Source organism: Chamaea fasciata, unplaced genomic scaffold, assembly GCF_029207755.1.
Source record: "Chamaea fasciata isolate MVZ Bird 193981 ecotype frontalis unplaced genomic scaffold, bChaFas1.0.hap1 SCAF_19, whole genome shotgun sequence".
Lineage (NCBI taxonomy): Eukaryota > Metazoa > Chordata > Aves > Passeriformes > Sylviidae > Chamaea > Chamaea fasciata.
In genome coordinates this window covers 9154221-9172467 of record NW_027094104.1, presented here as the reverse complement: position 1 = coordinate 9172467, position 18247 = coordinate 9154221, and the positions used below count along the sequence as shown (strand labels likewise).

Below are 18247 nucleotides of genomic sequence, written 5' to 3'. Positions count from 1 at the left end.
GCTGGACTTGATGATCTTAAAGCTCTTTTCTCACTTAGATGATTCTGTCTTTTATGCTGCTGAGACCCTTTTTTACTCAGCACAGGCACATTTCAGTGAGGATGGCATTATGATATCCAAGGGATTTCATAGTTTAACCACTGCATTACAATGCCATTTAAAAATGTGCTGCTCAGACAAGTGCCTAAATGATACAGAATCTGTAAAGCCCTGAAATTCCTAAAGATGCCAAATTCCTAAGAGATGCCAAACGCTTTGAGTGGTTTTTGAGAGTAATTTTCCATTTTTTATACAATCCCCTTCTGGAGATGGAAAAACTGGATACAAAGATACTAATTTAAAGATTCCATGAAATCAGAACCAAGGTGACCAACTAGCCTGGCAAACTGAGCACTCTCCCAAAAAAACTGAAAAAAAAAAAAATTACAACAGTGTCTAAAAATATTTAGTTTAAAATCAGGTGCTTTAAACACTATCAGCCAAACAAGAGGGAAAATAAAAGCCTCTCTTTAAGATGTCAGAGCTGAATAGAGAGCAATTCAACATCACTTATTCATCTGATTATTCCTTATACTGAATATTCATGAAAGAGTTGCACAAGCCAGCCCAGAAAGCTTGTGGAGCTTCAAAAGCAGAGTCTTGTCCTATTCTTTCTAACCTCAGGGTTCAAAATGTCTCTATTCACCATTTTATTTTATTGGTGCTCTGCATTATAATATATTACATATTGTAAGAGATGGAAAATCTAGTAAAACCTGTTGTTTATTTAAATATGTGTTTAACTGTAGTAATGATTGGAAATATTTAGCACTCCCAGGTATCTTTCTTCAAAATTGTAATAATGGCTGGTAAACACAAAATATTGCTTTGCTTTTCTAAAATAAGAGAAAAGGATTTTGTAATTTCATGAATGTCCATCAAACAGCTGTTCCAAATTTTGACCAGCTCTGAATTAGAAAGTACTAGTGAAAAGATGAATGAGACTGGAGGTAACTGACCTGCAGACAGCTCAGGAGCCGGGCTACAGCAGAAGAGGAAAGTGAGGAGAAATGTGCTGGGTTTTGGAATTAGAAATACAGATACTCAGGCTGCACTAAGCTCTCGGCTTTAGTCGGCCTGCTTTAGCACACAGCTCATGGTCAAACTACCAGCTGAAGTGCAGAAACACACTGATGATCACACAGGACAATTAAATCAAGCCCCCAAAGGTAAGCAGCACACTTGTAGTGGCAATCGTGTTATAAAGATTTCTCCTTGTTGTCTACACAAACCCTGATTCTGAGAACAATTCCAAGGGATCACACAAATAATTCACTTTTCTCCACCTGTGCTCCCTAATGCTTTTTGCAGAAATTCCTCTGAGGAATTGATTTGAACAAAGGGACTTAAACTAGCCAAGAACAGCCAGTTCTACAGTTTCTAAAATGCAGGAGTTGAAGTCTGGGGGAAGCAGCATTGCTGATATTCCCCAGATGTACAGTATGGGAAGAGTTCTGGCACTACTCAGCAATCTGCAGCATCTTGCCTTGCTCTGGTCTGAGCACCTTCAGGAGCTCTGGTGGGGTTGCTCAAGCACTGACTCACTTCCCCAGCAATTACGCTGCAGCTTCATTCAGCAGCTCCAACCCCAGCAGAGGTGTGGCTACGAAAAGTAAGAATGCTCTCCAGGCATCCCTGAGAAACCCTCCCGATGTCAGAAACACATCAGCTTGCAAAATTTCAGTCAAAGACTCAGGCAGGCCTGGTAATGCGCATATTGCAAAGACTGGTTTTTTTTCAACACGTTCACAGTGCCATTTACTGTCAGGAACAGAGACATCTGGCTCTCTGGCAGACACTCACTCTGGTCCTGGTTTGAGTTCATACAGTTATAAGGTGGAGGTTTTTACATTTGCATAAGATAATTTGGTTTATCTGTTAAAAGATACAATTCATACTTTTTTTTTTTTTAAGTTCAATATCTACAACACACAGACTTAAATTCTCATAGATAAGATGTCCATTCTTCCTCCTCAAATTCTGTAACTAGAGCAATCTGTAATTCTCCATCGTTTCTCTTCTCTTAAGAACACTCCTCTTAACTTTCAACAGCATAAATACTTTCTCCAAAAGGTTTCCACAGAATACACCTTGGTGTCAGATCTATTCGCTGCCCAACAGCATCTGACTAATGGATTTGCCACTCTCTTAAAGATTCCAAATGCTGTGGAAAGAGTTTTATATAACAACTAAAAATACGTTCGAAGGGGAGGGATTATTCTAGAAATTTTCAGCTTACCATGATTAAAGAGTAACATGATTAAGGATGCAAAATCAGGAAAGCGTAACCTCACAAAACTCCCCGGCTTGAGGACTTGCAAAAGAGCCAATATCTGCGTACGATGTGGGACCCTTTTGTCAGTGAACTTGTGACTAAAAAATGCTAAATAATTCTTTCTTAGATACTTTATCCTGATCATCATGACAACAGTACAGCAGACTGTTAACTGTGGCCATAAATCAAGATGTGCGTCTGTGGGTTATATAATTTAACATCTAAATTCACACCATACTTCTAAGGATTTTACAAAACACTTTTTTTGCTCCCAACGTAGTATTTTGCTTCTCTATTGTAGTTCTATGTAGTTAAGTCTACAAATTATTAAATGAAAACAAACAAAAAATAACAGGCATGGAACTGGAATGTAGAAACTTACAGAAGCAGCTCTTCTGCAGTTAACATCACGATCAAATACTGCAGCAATAACCAATGCACTGAGGAAACAAAACATTGAGCATTAGTACCAAATAGATGAAAAGAAATGTGCAATGCCATCGTTTCAACATTCAGCCTTCTAAGCAGAACAGGCAGCACGTCCTCTAAGGAGCTTATTATTTAGAAATACAAGCCTGAATTAAAATCTGAGTTGAAGTAACCTTGCATTTTCTTGTTTCTCTAGTTTGCTGTGGACCTCCCACAGCACAATGGCCACCCCACTGTACTAAAGGAATTTATGGAGTACAAAAACAAATTTTTAAAACACGTTTTACCGCACAGAAAAGTTTTCTGTTTTAAACAGAGCAGGGGTTTAAAACCCGGACATAATTGTGTCTAATGCGAGACTTGGTGCAATTTTAAATTAAAACTTGGAAATACAGTTTCTCAATAGCCAAATGCACAGCAGGTCTTGTGTAAGGCTTAAACACAACACAAAGTGAAGCAATGGAAACCTGCAGTTATCTCCACAAGAACAGTCACATCCTGTAAGGCACAAAAAAATCAAACAATATGCAAATCCTGGAAAAAAGTAACCCCGCAAAGCGGTTTTTTAGGGTGACCTGTAGAGACAGAAGGATGATTATATGAAACAATTTCTTCATGCATGAAGTCTGGTGACCCTGCACGGGGTTAATTCTTCTGCCTCAAAAGAACTGCTGTTCAAAGATGTGCTACACAACACAGGAGAGGGAGAATATATCCCAGGACACGCAGTCTGCAGCTTTAGAAATCCACCTCCAGCATTCAATTAACTTCAGCAACAAATAAACATCACTTCAGGAGAATCATTTAAGCAGAAAATTATTCCTTTCAAACCCTGAAACTCTTCATTACATGATTTATTGACTCCAGGCAAAACCGGAAATAAATACGGGCTGAAAAGTAAATTCAAGATAGCTTTGCTTCAGCACAAGGATATTAATTACACTGATAATATCAAACTTCCCTGGGTAGTGGCTATCAGTTCCCTACAGTGATGAATACTGTGTTGTTCCAATTCTCTGAAATGCACAGTCAGCTTGGCCTCTGTAATTTCAGTTTATCTCCATTAGGGAAAACAGGAGACAGAAAGCCAGAATGCAATGAAAACAAACCCCAATGAAGTGTTGGAAAGACAGTTAACGCTTTCTTATTGCTGCCTGCAGGAGCAATACCCCTCCGTGCCACAAAGGCAAGAGGAAAGAGGAGGTCACCCAAACAACAGAGCCTGGAAGAGCAAACGTTCAGGAAGCATTCCATCAGGAAGCAGCACACATGTTGAAAAACTGCTCACTGTTGAAAATCTGCTGGGTCAGATACACATTGTTCATACGCTTGCTAATTCTCTGGCACACTGAGAGACTTAAAAAGTATTTTAAAAGGACACTTAAGAAGTATATAGTTTTAATGATATGACTAGCTCTCATAAATATTTTAATTAGAGAACTTTCAAGACTAAAGGAATTGGGAGGAAAATGATCCCTGAAACCAAAAAAGAAGCAAATTTCTGCCTGACATTTCTGGTTATGCAGACTAGAAGCTAGAACAGTCATTTGTCAGTTACGCAGTATTTCAATATTGGTCTTTTCTGAAGAGGGGAAAAGAAACCCCAACCACAAAAAAACCCCAAGAAGCTCAGAATCCTGAGTGCTGCCCTCGCTGCATCAAACAAGAGCTCATCTTACAATCCCACTGTACTTTTCCATTTTTTCTTACTCTTCTGTTACCTTAAGACAAAGCTGGGTAAGTAAAGCCAGCAAAGCAGCATATTGTCTGTGATGTCACTCAGGGCTGCAACCAAACACTGTGTGAAGCAAAATAAAAACCCCAGGAATTCTGTCATTGCTCCGTTATATTCCTAAATCACAGTGCAGTCACTGTTTCATGTTAAGCCTTTTAATGAAGTATTCTGATTTATCAAACTCCACAAATACTCTTTTCAGGCTAATTCCCACTTGGATGTGCAGGCACATCCTCTGCAAGGCTGAGCTTAGTATGGAGGGTGGAAACACCTCTAAAGTGTCTTCACCTGTCAGCTCTGTCGTGGGAGTTTATGTGATACTGCACCAGGATTTCCTAACATAAAGAAACTGTTTATGTCAAACCAAGTGGGATATTTTTTTAAGCTACTCAAAGGATCATGTCTTGACTTGCCTCAAGTGCACCACACCTGCCTGCTTCCAGGAGGAGCAGAGGACGGCTTTGCACCCTCCAATCCCTGTGGAACACCTTTCCTGGCTCCTTTGCACCCTCCAATCCCTGTGGAACACCTTTCCTGGCTCCTTTGCACCCTCCAGTCCCTGTGGAACACCTTTCCTGGCTCCTTTGCACCCTCCAGTCCCTGTGGAACACCTTTCCTGGCTCCTTTGCACCCTCCAGTCCCTGTGGAACACCTTTCCTGGCTCCTTTGCACCCTCCAGTCCCTGTGGAACACCTTTCCTGGCTCCTTTGCACCCTCCAGTCCCTGTGGAACACCTTTCCTGGCTCCTTTGCACCCTCCAGTCCCTGTGGAACACCTTTCCTGGCTCCTTTGCACCCTCCAGTCCCTGTGGAACACCTTTGCACCCTCCAATCCCTGTGGAACACTTCTCCTGGCTCCTTGAGTGATATGGAGCCTGCATGCACGACAGCAGTTAAGTGCACAATAAACACAAACAGATTTTAAAAAGTAAATTGCAATTTTATCAGTCAACTAATAATTCTCTCTTTCCTCATTACCCCTTCCTCGCTCCCCGGAGGACTCACCTACCTGGTTCCAGGGAAAGTTAAAAGGACACAAAGTATGTCAGCGAGCACTGCCCAGCCCATGAGGATCTCAATCCCTTCCTCACAAGGTGGAAAAAAACAGGGAGCAGGGTCAGGCCAGGTGAGAGCCATCAGAACACAGAAATAAGCACAAACACCAGCTGCCCTCAACTTAGAAGCACCAGGTGTACCAGGCAATAACCCTGAATTCCCTTCACCACCTGTAGCAGGCACTTCCAGTCTCCACTAGCCACAAGCAGCTGATCCTCCTGCTATCCCCTGGGAAGCTGCTACCATCAATTCCAGTTTGCCACCCTGAAGCTGTGGAGGAGAAAAATAAACTCTCAAACCCCTTGCTTATTTGGTATAAAACCAGAATTTCCCTCCCGAGCCCTAAAAAGGATGAATTGGTAAGAGGACAGCAAACTCTCCTCCCTGCTGTACATTAGAAAAGGCACAAAAACCACTGTAAGCAAAGTGGGTTTGAACAATCCAAGCAAGTTAAGAAAAGGGGATGAGACCAGTCAGACTCAGGTCTGTTGAGCGCTGCTGCTGCAAACAGCCCCTTCTGCACCTCTGCTGTCATTCCAGTGCCCTCCTGGGAGGGCTACACAGGGAGCTGGGTGATGAAAACACATCTCACTCAGGGTTTTTTTTATTTTTGGAGAGCAGAGCAGTTCCCCTGTTCACTTTATCCCATGGAGCTGTGTTACCCCACTGCAGGAGCCCCACAGGGGAAGGGGCAAGCACAAGGGCCTGCTCCAGCCACACTGCAGATGACTCAGATTTAATTCCCCAAGTTTACCTGGAAGGTCCAAGGAGAAGGAGAAACGCTGTGACCATTCCCATTCCCACACTGCCTGCTTTTGCAGTCCCTCTAACCCAGCTCACACAGAGCTCTCACATGTCCTCTTGGCCACCCATCCTCCTACACTGTTCAGTGGGTTATTCCAGTCCAAAAACATGAAGAAAAATGGTGAAAGTGTAAGAAATACACACGTGGAAAAGGGCAGTGAGAAAAATGGTTAGAACAGGAGTTACAAATCCTGTGAAAAGAAGGAGAGGGAAGGGAAAGGGGAAAATCTGTGATATCCTGCAGGAGGTCACTTTACCCAAGTGCTTTCAGCACCCAGCTCTCCTCTGCAGGCACAAAACAGCAGAAAGCCAGTCTCCATATTTCGTCACAGTACAGGACATAGCTCAAAGCAATGCTTCAGATTTCCCCAGCTCTGCAGGACAATCCTGCCCTGGAGCGAGCTCCATCATCCATCCTGAGCCACACCTGCCTGTCCCCCCCTCCCAGAGCCAGGCAGCACTCCGGGGAAGCCAAGGCTGCCTCTGCCCTCGTGCCCTGCACCCACAGCATGTGCCCGTGCTCTGCTGCACGGAGACACATCCCAACAGATCCCAACAGATCCCAACAGATCCCAACAGATCCCAACAGATCCCAGCTCCCAAGGGATCCCCAAGATCCCAGCTCCTGACCCCCGACACCAGCCACAGGAACCTGCACCCTGCACAGCTCCACACAGTTCAGATGGGCAGCAACCATTTAATCACCCTAATTGTATTACAGAGTGCAAGTGTGTTTTCCTTTTTTTATTTTTTGTTTAGGTTTTAAACAAAACAGTTCAGCTCCCCACTGTGCACCTGCCACTTCACAGACAGCAACTTCCACACCCAAGGGGGCAGGAATCAAATTACCCACATTTCCAAGTCATTAAATGCTGTTTCACTTTCCTCATAGGTAAGCTTAAAAAGAGAGGCTGCATGTAGAGACTGGGAGAGAAATAAAGCTCAGTCAAGTAGTGCTTTTATAATGATATGCTTGAACAGCAACTTCAGTGTCCGCATCTCAAGAAAGAGCAACACTGTCCTGCAAAAGAAGTGAAGTTTCATCTACGCTGCCAAGAATTTTCTTTTTGTGGTCTTGTAGTTTGAATAGATGAGGCAAGGTTTCAGAAACCAGTTTAACTAGACTTTAACAAACCATTAAGCAGATGTGAGCAAGTGTATCTTGTTGAAATATGGACTGGTGGAAAAAAAAAACTGACGTGGAAAGAAACAACCAAGTGCTATTAGAAATACTCTCGGGCACGTATTTCCAATAAGTGCTCTCTATCTCTTTTCTTTCTTTTTGTTTTTTCTTAAAAGAGTGGCAAGGTAAGGAAAGAGAAGGGCTGATCTATGATCTACAGCAATCTAAGTCTGCAGCTTCAATATTCTGCTAATTTCATCACTGAAGAGAACATCATAAAAAACCAGGGAAGAATCAGCTGACAGTGAACATGGAGAGAAGGAGTTATTTTAAAGCACTGTCAGAAATTTTACTAAAACAAAAAATCTGACTTCATGCAGTTTAAAGTGATTTCTCACTGGTCCGAAGTGAAATATTTATGTTCCTTGACTACAGAAAACACAACGTCTTGCAGCTACATAATGATACAAGAAAAGGAAAAAAGAATCCCCTACAAATCACCCTGTGCTTTAATCTGTGACTGCCGGAAAGGGGACGTAGGGCAGGATGCAGTTTATGTATTTTGGTACCTAAGTGGGTCCCATGTGCTTCCAGCAGCTGAACACTGAGTGCAGGATAAATCCTGTGCAATTCCCAGCACTGAGCAAAGCCAGGAGTTCAGGCCTGCAACCACTCAGCGCAGTTTTGGAAGGTGTTTACTGTTTTGTCCCTAATACTGTGTATTCTTACCCAGGCAGATGTTTTTGCTGTGTAATTCAGCTCACAATGGATATTATGCACTTTGTTTCAAGATGCTGAGTGCTGCATTTTTTAAGGGTAGCAACAATTTGCTTGTGGCTAGAAGTATGACTCTTCTTAAAGTAAAACAGTGACACACCTAAGGCTAGATTTAAAAAAAAGCCGTGTGTAATTATCGGCTTGCTGACACAATAGGTGAAACTGTGTGTCATACCTCATTTGAAGTTTTTTTTTCCACCATTTCTCTTTGGAGTGGCAATTCCACCTTCAAGACTTGATTTAGAAAAGGAATGGCCACTGTAAGGACAAAGATTTTTAAGTAAAGCCTTTTAGAGCATTAATACTTGCTAAAACACCTTGCAGCTTTGTTGGAAAACTAAGATATTACAAACCACAACACCTTACAGCTGTTCATCAGCGATTTTCAACTTCCAACCCGTGTTTGTCTCCATCCCATACATTTATTCCCAACAACTGAAGTTGTCACAGGTGGCACAGCCACAGCGCTCATTGGTTTTATTACCACAGGCAGAGAGATCCCAAATATTGTCATTTGACACTTTCCCGAAAAGAAAATAATTTGTTTTCCAGAAGAGGCACACGCTTCTTCAGAAACACAACCTCCTGGTATAAACATCTGTTCCAGAGGTCCCACCTACAGCTTTGTGACCATAAAACTAAATACCACAAACCCTGAGAAATCACAAGGGTAAACCTGCATCAAGCCCATGGAGACCAACATTGCAGTATGGCGGGGGACAGGAGTAAATGAAATATGAAATAGATTGCTCAAAGCCTCATGAGCAGGAGAAAAGTTCTGATAAACAGATCAGAATTCTGATAAAGGGAAGGCTTGAACACACACAATTGGGCTCTCTTAAGTTTCTACAAGCAACAAGCTTGACTGACCTTTAAAGAAACCTTTTCAGTTTTTCAGCTCAGAGGATGGAAGCAGAGGTTTTATTTCCATCAAGGCGCTGGCCAAACCTAGAAAAATCACCAGATTTGAACTAGACCTCAGGACAAATCTGGCCATACCAAGGCTAAACATTTGCTGGCAGTGAGAACACAAATGTAACTCTGCAGAGCTGTTACCACCCTGGCAGAGCCATTTGTTACCACTCTGGTCACAGGTGACAGAGTGCCTTCAGTGCTACCACTAGTGCTGCCTAGATTAAAAACAAGAATACAAGACTGTACTCATGGGATTATTTCACTGTGCAAATACATCTTCAGGTACCCTCAGTTAAGAATTTCATACTACATATAATTCACCATGAACTCAGCTAGAAGTGAATTAAATATGAGCCTTCAAAATAAAATATCACATTAATAACTTACTGTGGCAAATGCCACTGTTGCTAGCATGCCAAAGTGGAGCAGGGCAATCCTGGAGCTTCATATTCTCTATCCAAAAGTTATCCCAAAACACTGGATGGCATCACACCCTAGCACAGCTTAGAGTTACCAGACTCCTCTCTTTTACAATCTATGCCAGTGCAGATGAAACACTTTAGGAGAGAAACAAGACTAAAATGTCCCAGCACTTCTTGTCTGCTTACTATGGAAAAAAATGGAAGAAAAATGGTGCTTGGCCTTAAGTTGGGCAGCAGGTTCTTAGACAGGAAGGTTTTATCAAAGTCTCAAAAAACACCAGAGAAATGAAGCTACAGGGATGAAAAACAGTAGAGACCAGCCAGGACACTGTGTCCAGGAATAAAAATGGATTAATTTACAGACTGTCTCAAGGAACTTTAAAGTGTTTTTAAAAACGAAAGAAACAGTCATATATTCTTTGAGAACCTGCTGAGCTCAGTAGGTAGCCCAGTGTTGGTTTTTTGGGTGAGATTGAAATAGTTCTGTCAGCAATCTAGAAGCAAGGAAGTCCCTAAAAATTACAGCAGATATCCAGAGCCACCGATCACTGTATAGTCCAAACTTCTTTCCATTGTTTTGAAAAAGAAAATACTAAATGACCACTGATCCAAACCCTTCTGATGGAGACAAAGCTGCCTGAGTTGCTGCTGTCAGTGGCTGTATTAAAAATGTGCCAAGAAACTGTTACAAGCCACCTTTGTGTTTGCAGTGCAAGTCACACGTTAAGAAACCTCAAAATGTCAGCCAGTGTGTGGCCAACAAAAGGACCAAAGAATAAAGAGAGAATCCCACAGCCAAGGAGGAGGGAGAACACAGGACAAAAGAAAAAAGGTAAAACCAGTTTGTATCTGCAAAATTATCAACAGTATTAGGTGAAAAGTTGCAGCAACTTCTAGTCCACCATTGCAGCAGCACAGATTTGGAAATCTCTTAAAAATTTTACTTCTGAAAGTCTTTTGAAACAGAAACCATGGATTGAAAAAGAACTACACCAGGCACTTCCATTCAGTGCTGAGTGAGATCCTGGACTCTGCTCTGCAAAATCACAAGGTATCCAAAGAGGAAAAATTCTCTCATGTATTTGTTAACTTTAACTCAAATATCTTCATAGTAATAATAACCCCCCACTATTTAAACTTGCTGTGTTACAAAGAATTCAGTATCACCATGTAAGGTTCTTCCCTCTTTCAGAAACTGGGAGTAGGGTTTTTTTTTTTATTCAAAATAATCTGTGAATTTGAACACTTCGGAAGGAAAATTATAATTTGTACAGAAGTAGAGCAGAGGTGTACTTTATTCTTTTAGACTTAACCTGGTCAATTTGCAAGCTGTAAGCTGGTCAACAAAAATATGCTTTATTCTTTGCACAACACCCATCTGACGAAGTCCCAGCAACCTTGGATTTTTAGGAACAAGACACACCTGAAAAAGTAAGAAACAACCTCTTCCTTAAGTTTTCTCCTAATATTTCCAGCCCTTTATGACTCCATAAAGCAACTCCTCCATTTTAGAATGGTTTCTTTCTACCTCTACTGAACTAAGGTTCCAAATCTTCTCTCCTTAAACTCCGTGAGCTGATGCCACGGAGCTCCCCACAGAGAAGGTGGATCAGGCAGACAAAAGACGACACTCTGCCAAAGCCTCCACTGATTTCTCTTACAGTGACTTTCTTTGGGTTTCCCCTTGAAAAACAGGTGAACAGAGGGAAGTAAAGTCATCACACAACAAGGAAATACTTCGATACTTTAGTTCACATCACCGCCATCGCACTTGTATGCCGTTCTTGACTTCTAAGCTATTCGGCATATATTTTAGCAAACACGTATGTTTTAATAGACGTAAAGAGTGACCCGTGCGAGTCTCCTGGTGGCAGAGCTTACCTGGAGATGTGGTTGATGAAGGGGATGAGCTCGGCGGGCTCGTAGGCGCGGGCGAAGGCCCAGCACACGTAACAGGCGGCGTCCCTGACGTTGGAGCCCACGCTGCACGCGCCCCGCTTCTCGTCGTACGTCAGCGCCTTCAGCATCACAGGGACCACTGGTACAGGGAAAAACCCACACAAGGCAGCAATTAGCACCTCCAAGGCCATCTCCTTCCGCTGTCCCAGGGTGCTCCAAGCCCTGCCCAACCTGGCCTTGGACACTTCCAGAGATCCAGGGGCAGCCACAGCTTCTCTGTGCCAGGGCCTCCCCACCCTCACAGGGAAGAGTTTCTTCCTGATATCTAAACCTACTCTCCTTTAGTTTAAATCCATTCCCCCTCGTCCAGTCACTACACGCAGGAATCAGTAACATTTTCCTGCAGATAAAAGAGCTTCCAAAACATGTAAGGATAATTCTTTTCCACCGTTCTAGGAACGCATTGCCACAGTTCAAGAACTATGAATGCAGGGCTCCCCGGAGGGCCTTCATTTGGTGTCTGCACATCCAGATAGCAAATCTGAATACATCTCTCTCTAGATGGCACAACTGTATTAAATGAATAATGTCTGCAGAAACAACAGCCTCTTAAAAAAAAGAAACATTTTCTCTCTCCGTTTTCTTTCTTGTACCAAATCTATCAAATGCATCTCTTTTCCTTAGAAAATACTTGTCACAAAGTGATCCCATTAACAAGAAATGGGATCACTGAGCTGTATTTCATTAGCAATCTGTGCCTGGATATCCTTGAGTGGATATAATCACAAAATAATTAAAACTTCCGTGTGCTGTTCATCACTGTGTACTGCTGCTTTAAACAAAAAGATAGATACCATGACTGGAGAAGTGAAGTGTTAAAAGGCTGTTTAAATTCATTTTAAGCTGCTGGAGAAAATCAAGCAGTAGATACAGGGATATAGGGATGGGTGAGATTTGGCTAATAGGAGCATCAACACTACAGGGGAGAAAAAAAAATCCCAATTCTGGAACAAGAATACAGCAGAGATGAATGGATTGCCAGACATTTCCCAGTTCCTAAGAAACTGCAATGAAAGTATTTAAAAATGCTGCCTAGCTTGTTTTGAAAATTGCTGCATCAACTGATGAGAAAAATGGAATTTGCTGGTTCCACAGGAACACTCCAGCAGGCGCCACAGGCAATTTTACAAAGCTGCAGCACATTTCCCTCAGTGCAAGTGACCACTCCAGCTCCTTCTGACAGCTGTGAGCACACTCCCACCTCTGTGCAGGGAAGGAAAAGGGGAAAGGAGGCCCCTCCAGCTGCTCCTCGCGTTTGGATCGTCTCAGTGAAAGAAAAAATGTATTTTTGCAGTTTAACGTCCCAAAGGCTGGGCACAGCACCAGTTTGTCAGGGTCAGTGGTGATGCTCCAGGCTCTGTTGGCCAGGGCAACTCGAGCTCTCACATCTCTCTGAGCTCTTCTCCTACATCTGGGACTCCCAGAACTGCTCTGTGTGACTGCAGAGTCTGGAGACACAGAAAAGGAAGGAAACAACAGTGGGCACTGCGGGGGCGAGACTAACGGGGGAAACAAGGTGAGGTGTGCAGCACTAGTAATTACAAACACAAGAACAATAAAAGAAATAGTGACCTAGGGGGCATCTGGAAGTTTTGTGCTATCACTGGCTGAATATTTACTGGTGAACTGTAATGGGACATGATGAATACAAACTGCTCCTGACACAGGTGTGTGCATGTTTAGAAAAGCAGGTCCAGCATCACACTTCCTGTTGGTTTTTAAGAGTTATAAAAACCCAAAGGAAACAGTGCCCAAAATTCCAGGTTTAACTTCTTGCTCTGGAGTTCCTCAAATACTGTGTCAAATCTTAAGCTAAAATCACTTTACCCAAAAAAATCACAGATTCAAAAATCCAAAAACTTTATGAAAGAAGTCTTCCAGAAGAAACTTACTTTAGTTTGGTAGGGCGGGGACAAAATTCTTTGATTTTTGAGATTCTGAACATGCCTCTTTCATTGAAAAGTAGGAGGCTGGAAGATCTAGCAAGGAGAAGATCTGAACTGATCATTAACTTTACAGGTATAACTTTAAAAGTTCAGCTTTAATTTTACAAGTTCCCATTTCTTTCACAGATCTACCTTTTTTACAAAAAGGGTGCCACCAAAACTAGAGGATAAATGGTGTCTACTCTCAAGGTGATTATTAAAACAAAATCCACCTGTGCAGGTCTGTGAATGCTCAAGAAAACACAGTCACCTTTACCTGTAGCCTGAAGGTATCAATAAGCACCTGCCTCACCCCACCCTGCCATGCCCAAGAGCGTCACTGCAGTTGCAGCACAGCCCTGTGCTCAAGCCTTGGAAAATAAAGAAACAACTTCTGGCATTGCAAACAACAGGGCTGGGTTGGGTTTTTTTTTTTTTTTTTTTTTTTTTTTTACTCGTACTGAAGACAGGTTGCAGAGATATTCTGCTTTTTAAACACAGATTTTACACAGTCAGGTGCTCAGAGCAGGTGAGAGACAATGGAAGTCTGGTGAAGGAGCTTGTGGGAGACATTGGATACTGAAGGATTCAATGTATTTAAGATTCTTTACATTATTCCATTAGAAACATACTTAACACCAGCCTCGACTATAACCTGTGCTGTCCAGAGCCCTTTGTCCCTTTAACTCCACACTGTAATATTTTTTTTTCATTTAGTGCAATGTTTATCATATAAAATACACAAATACAGCAGTTAAAAAAACAACAAAAACCTGTTCCTCAGCCCTAGGCCTTGTCTCCGCAAGAAAACTGCAAAATGTCAAGTCGACCTTATTTAATTGAAAACAGATTTTCATTGATCTGGGGTTAAATAAGGATTGTCTAAATTTAGTTTCAAACTAAAATACGCGACTTAAAACAGATTAAGTCAATGTTATCTTTGACAAGCATTGTGTTTTTATTGGGACTGTTTAGTCACAGAAGCTGTTTCAATCCATAAAAAATACCTTGCAAACCCTTCTATTTTAGAATTTTATAAGAAAAAGTACTACAAAGTGGACGTTTGCTCATCCTGAAGAGTGCACTGTGCAGTGTCACAGCAGGAGCAGCTACAAACATTACAATCAGTGAATGATGAAACCTAAACTTAGTTATTTATTCAACACAAAGAACAGTGATTTTGTCCTTCAAATTTTTCTTCAATGAAAACCAACTCAGTGCAGAAGTGAAGGTTCTGCCTCTTTGTGAGCCTCAGGCTTAAAAAATCTGGTGGAGACATCTGCAATGTGCTGTTTCCTAAAAACACAACTCTGGCCTCCCCCACGTACAGAAAATCAGGTTTGAGACCACTCACTGCTCCAAGGCACCCCGGCCTCTGGAAAGAGGCAGCTCCTAATTGGAACTTCATTAGGGCTCTTGTACTGATATTTACTGGATCAACACAGACGCAAACACCAGAAAGTTCAGGTTAGGCCCATTACAAGAAATAAGTAACTTGCTTAAAATTCTGCCAATCATCTCTGAATTGTCCTCATTTTCCAGGTAAGCTGTTGACTCCAGAATCCGCTCTTAAAGGGCTGTTTCACGGAGAGGATGAAGCCTCCAGTGGGGACCAGGAGGTGTGCTGTGTGCTCTTTGGGCCGTGGAAAGTTCTCGGTGTTCCCGTGAGATGCTCCGACATCACATCCCCAAGGGCAAGCGCCTGAAAACCGCCCACGGGTGACCTCTCCTCTGCCATTCCTGCCCCCGGGGCTGACCTCATTAGGAGTTTGCCAGGGAAGGAGGAAGAGCAGCACAGCTCCTGCAGGCCCAGAAGGGATGTGAGGAGTCCCTGAAGCTGCTGTAAGCTCCTGGTGGCCCCCAGCACTGAGCCCACCCACAGCTGGGCAGAGGCAGCTCCACAAACCCCGAGCAGCACTCGGCGCCCCGTGACTGCAGAGGGCTGCGTCTGCCCGGCTGCAACCTCCCTTCAGTCTCTCACTACGTAATGAATTAAAGGAGTCTTTAATTATCTGGGTCACGTGGTGGTTTTTCCATGGAGCTATCTCAGCCGGCCCACAGGACAGACCTGCTCCAGCGATGAATCACGGCAGGGCAGCGCAGGAGGCTGTTGTCTGCCTGGCTGCTGAGGGTGGAAAGCGTGGAATGCAAAGGCTGCCCGTCACACTGACACAAGGGGGTGGTGGTTAAGCTGGATGTTGCCCCACAGACTGTTTGACACCAGTCATGGCTCTCAAATGCAGTGTTTAGGGGCTGGACACTGGCTCTGGTTGCCAGGTCTCTCTGCCACGGGCCAAAGGCAGCCTTGCACCAGTGTCCCAGCACTGACAGGAGTGTGGGCTCCGGAGAGTGGCCAGGGGCCAAGCAGGAAGCAGCCAGATCTGGATTCCAGCCACTCCATCCCAGCATCCTTACGTAACACAGCCCTAAAAGCCCCAAGCCCTCTGCCTGGCTTGCACTGAGAGCAGCAGCTGACCCAGGACAGTTCTGAAACACACAGCACTCCGTGTTTTGGGGACTCTCCTACCCACTCACACCCAAGAGACCTTCACACAGGTGCACAGCTGACAGAGCTCTGCCCCTGACTGAACCGGCAGCAAACTGCAGTTAAAGACATGAAGGAACAGGCTTGTGGAGAAATCCTACTGAGCAAATGAATTACTTACTCTAAAGGAGTATAAAAATTCTGTAGACTCATAATACTGCATGTCAGGAAAGAAATATCACCCAAGAAAGCCCAGCCTTAAGGCTAAAGTTGTGCAATACCGAGATAAACCCCGTGGTGAAAAAGCCAGAAGCAATTCATTGTCATTTATTCCCTGCTCAGTGTTTACCCCATCTCCCAGTGGCGCTGGGGGAGGGACCTTTCCTGCCTCAGCTCCAGACACAGCATTTCTTCCTGCTCATACCTGCTGGCTAGTGAAGGGAAAAAAAAAAAATCTGCACTATTTATAATGCTTCCTTGCTAATTTGAAAACTATTACGGTGACACAGGCATTATAACTTTTTTTAAAAGGCTCTTTTCAAGACTGTGCATCACTTTTAAAGTTCACCTGCGTGTTAGAGAGAAGGAATTCCTCCACAACCAGCCTTTCAGGTTTGGGTGTTCTCGATTTTCTAAAGAGTCCACCTAAGACAGGTAGACTTTTTTTTTTTTTTTTCCCCCTTCACTTCTTCCTGTATCTCTGATGAAAAGCACCTGGAATTTTGCCAAAAGCCTCACAATTAACCACTACTACAGAACAGACCAACACAGCGCAGAAACCCGACTTCTTGATGCATCATCCCTCTCCTCCAGCCCCTGCCTGCTGCAAACCCGTAACAACAACTTACTCTGGAATATGAAAACACAGAAGGTAATCCTTCAAAACAGAGAACATAAACAAGTTTAGGAAGCTGCATAATGCATTTCCATAAGACTATTCAAATCCTGGTCTCAGTTAAACCTCCTTCTAAACTGCACTGGAAAGCAGGACTGGGTTCACGTTTGCTTTGGGTATTTTTTGTTTTTTTTCATGAATGGCACAGTGAGATTGGACAAGCAAAAATGCCCCTTTTCTACTGTGGGTTTTTTTTTTAAGTATATCTATTTATATGTAATTATCAGTAAGCCCCATTCCCTCTACTGTCAGATAAAAAGACAAAATACACAGGAATCCAATCTTTTCTCCATAACAGCACATGGTCAAGCCCTCTCTGTACCAGGAACAGACAACTGGTACCGCCCCGGAGCACTTATCTATTCTGACCAAATTATCAAGAAAAAATTAACAATAGAAAATCAACAAGGTATTTGCACCAGAAGCTGAGGGAATTTTAAAATCAAAGACACAGCAGTCACATGTACACAGACACTCCCTCAAAGCTGTACCATCTGCTATTGACACTGGCTGAGTGCACTTGAAACCATCTGACAGCAGCAGAGACTTCATTTCATACAAACTTTTCACCAAAAATCCACTTGACAATGGGATATCTTTAAAACAGAGAGCAAACATCAACTGAGAGAACCAGAGTTTCCTATTTAAACCATGAGCTTACCATTCAGCAGAAACAGTTCTAAAATACGTCCCTAAGTCAGGATCATTTTGGATACTGGTAGAATTGTGTGTGACCTCTCTGAAAATGTAAAAAGCATCATGATTTTGCCATGGAACCCCGTGATATCATAACCTGCCAGGTCCCCTCTCAAATGTGCCCCACTTCAACACTCCCTATTTCCTTCTTACAGATTTTTGATGCTCCTTTTATTCTGAAGGTAACTTATGAACAGAAGTAGTTAAGGCTGGTTCTGCACATTTTTCACTCTTATTACTAATTTTCATTTATTCTGACATTAAAAAAAAAAAATCTAATTCCAGATTCAGATCAGTTGTACTGATTCACCAGTACCAGACCCCTGAATCTTCCATTATCCCTGGATCCACTCAGCATTATTCCCTTCTGTTCAAATGCTGCTTTCATTACTGCCACAGTTTAAAAAGGAGCAAGGGATTGTTGGACTATCCCAGTCTATTCCCCATGAATGGGTAAGGGTATTTGAGAAAGTAGGAAGATTAAAAGTCTTCCTGGCTGGAATCCTCCCAAAACAAGCACAAATCCACTGAAAGTGTAACCACAGGGCTCTTCCAATCCGCTCTCCCTGGCTTCCTTTTCTCACTCTTCAGTGATGCAAATGTTTTCAACCTTAACGTGATTTTATAGCAGGAACAGGGTCACACAATGCACAGCGAGCATGATTTCCTGCTGAAACGCTACTGTGGGTTACATTTAAGAGATCGTCCCTGGC

The 18247-nt window shown here is 42.9% G+C and overlaps 1 protein-coding gene across 1 annotated transcript in view; it reads right to left on the bottom strand.

Moving 5' to 3' along the window:
- TBCD (tubulin folding cofactor D) overlaps positions 1-18247 on the bottom strand; it is a 105933-nt gene that overhangs the window by 48435 nt on the left and 39251 nt on the right. The window contains exons 15-16 of the mRNA XM_066200875.1: positions 11456-11612; positions 2697-2754 (exon numbers count right to left, since the gene is read on the bottom strand). Coding sequence (XP_066056972.1) covers positions 2697-2754; positions 11456-11612 — 215 coding nt within the window. The remainder of the gene's footprint in view (positions 1-2696; positions 2755-11455; positions 11613-18247) is intronic.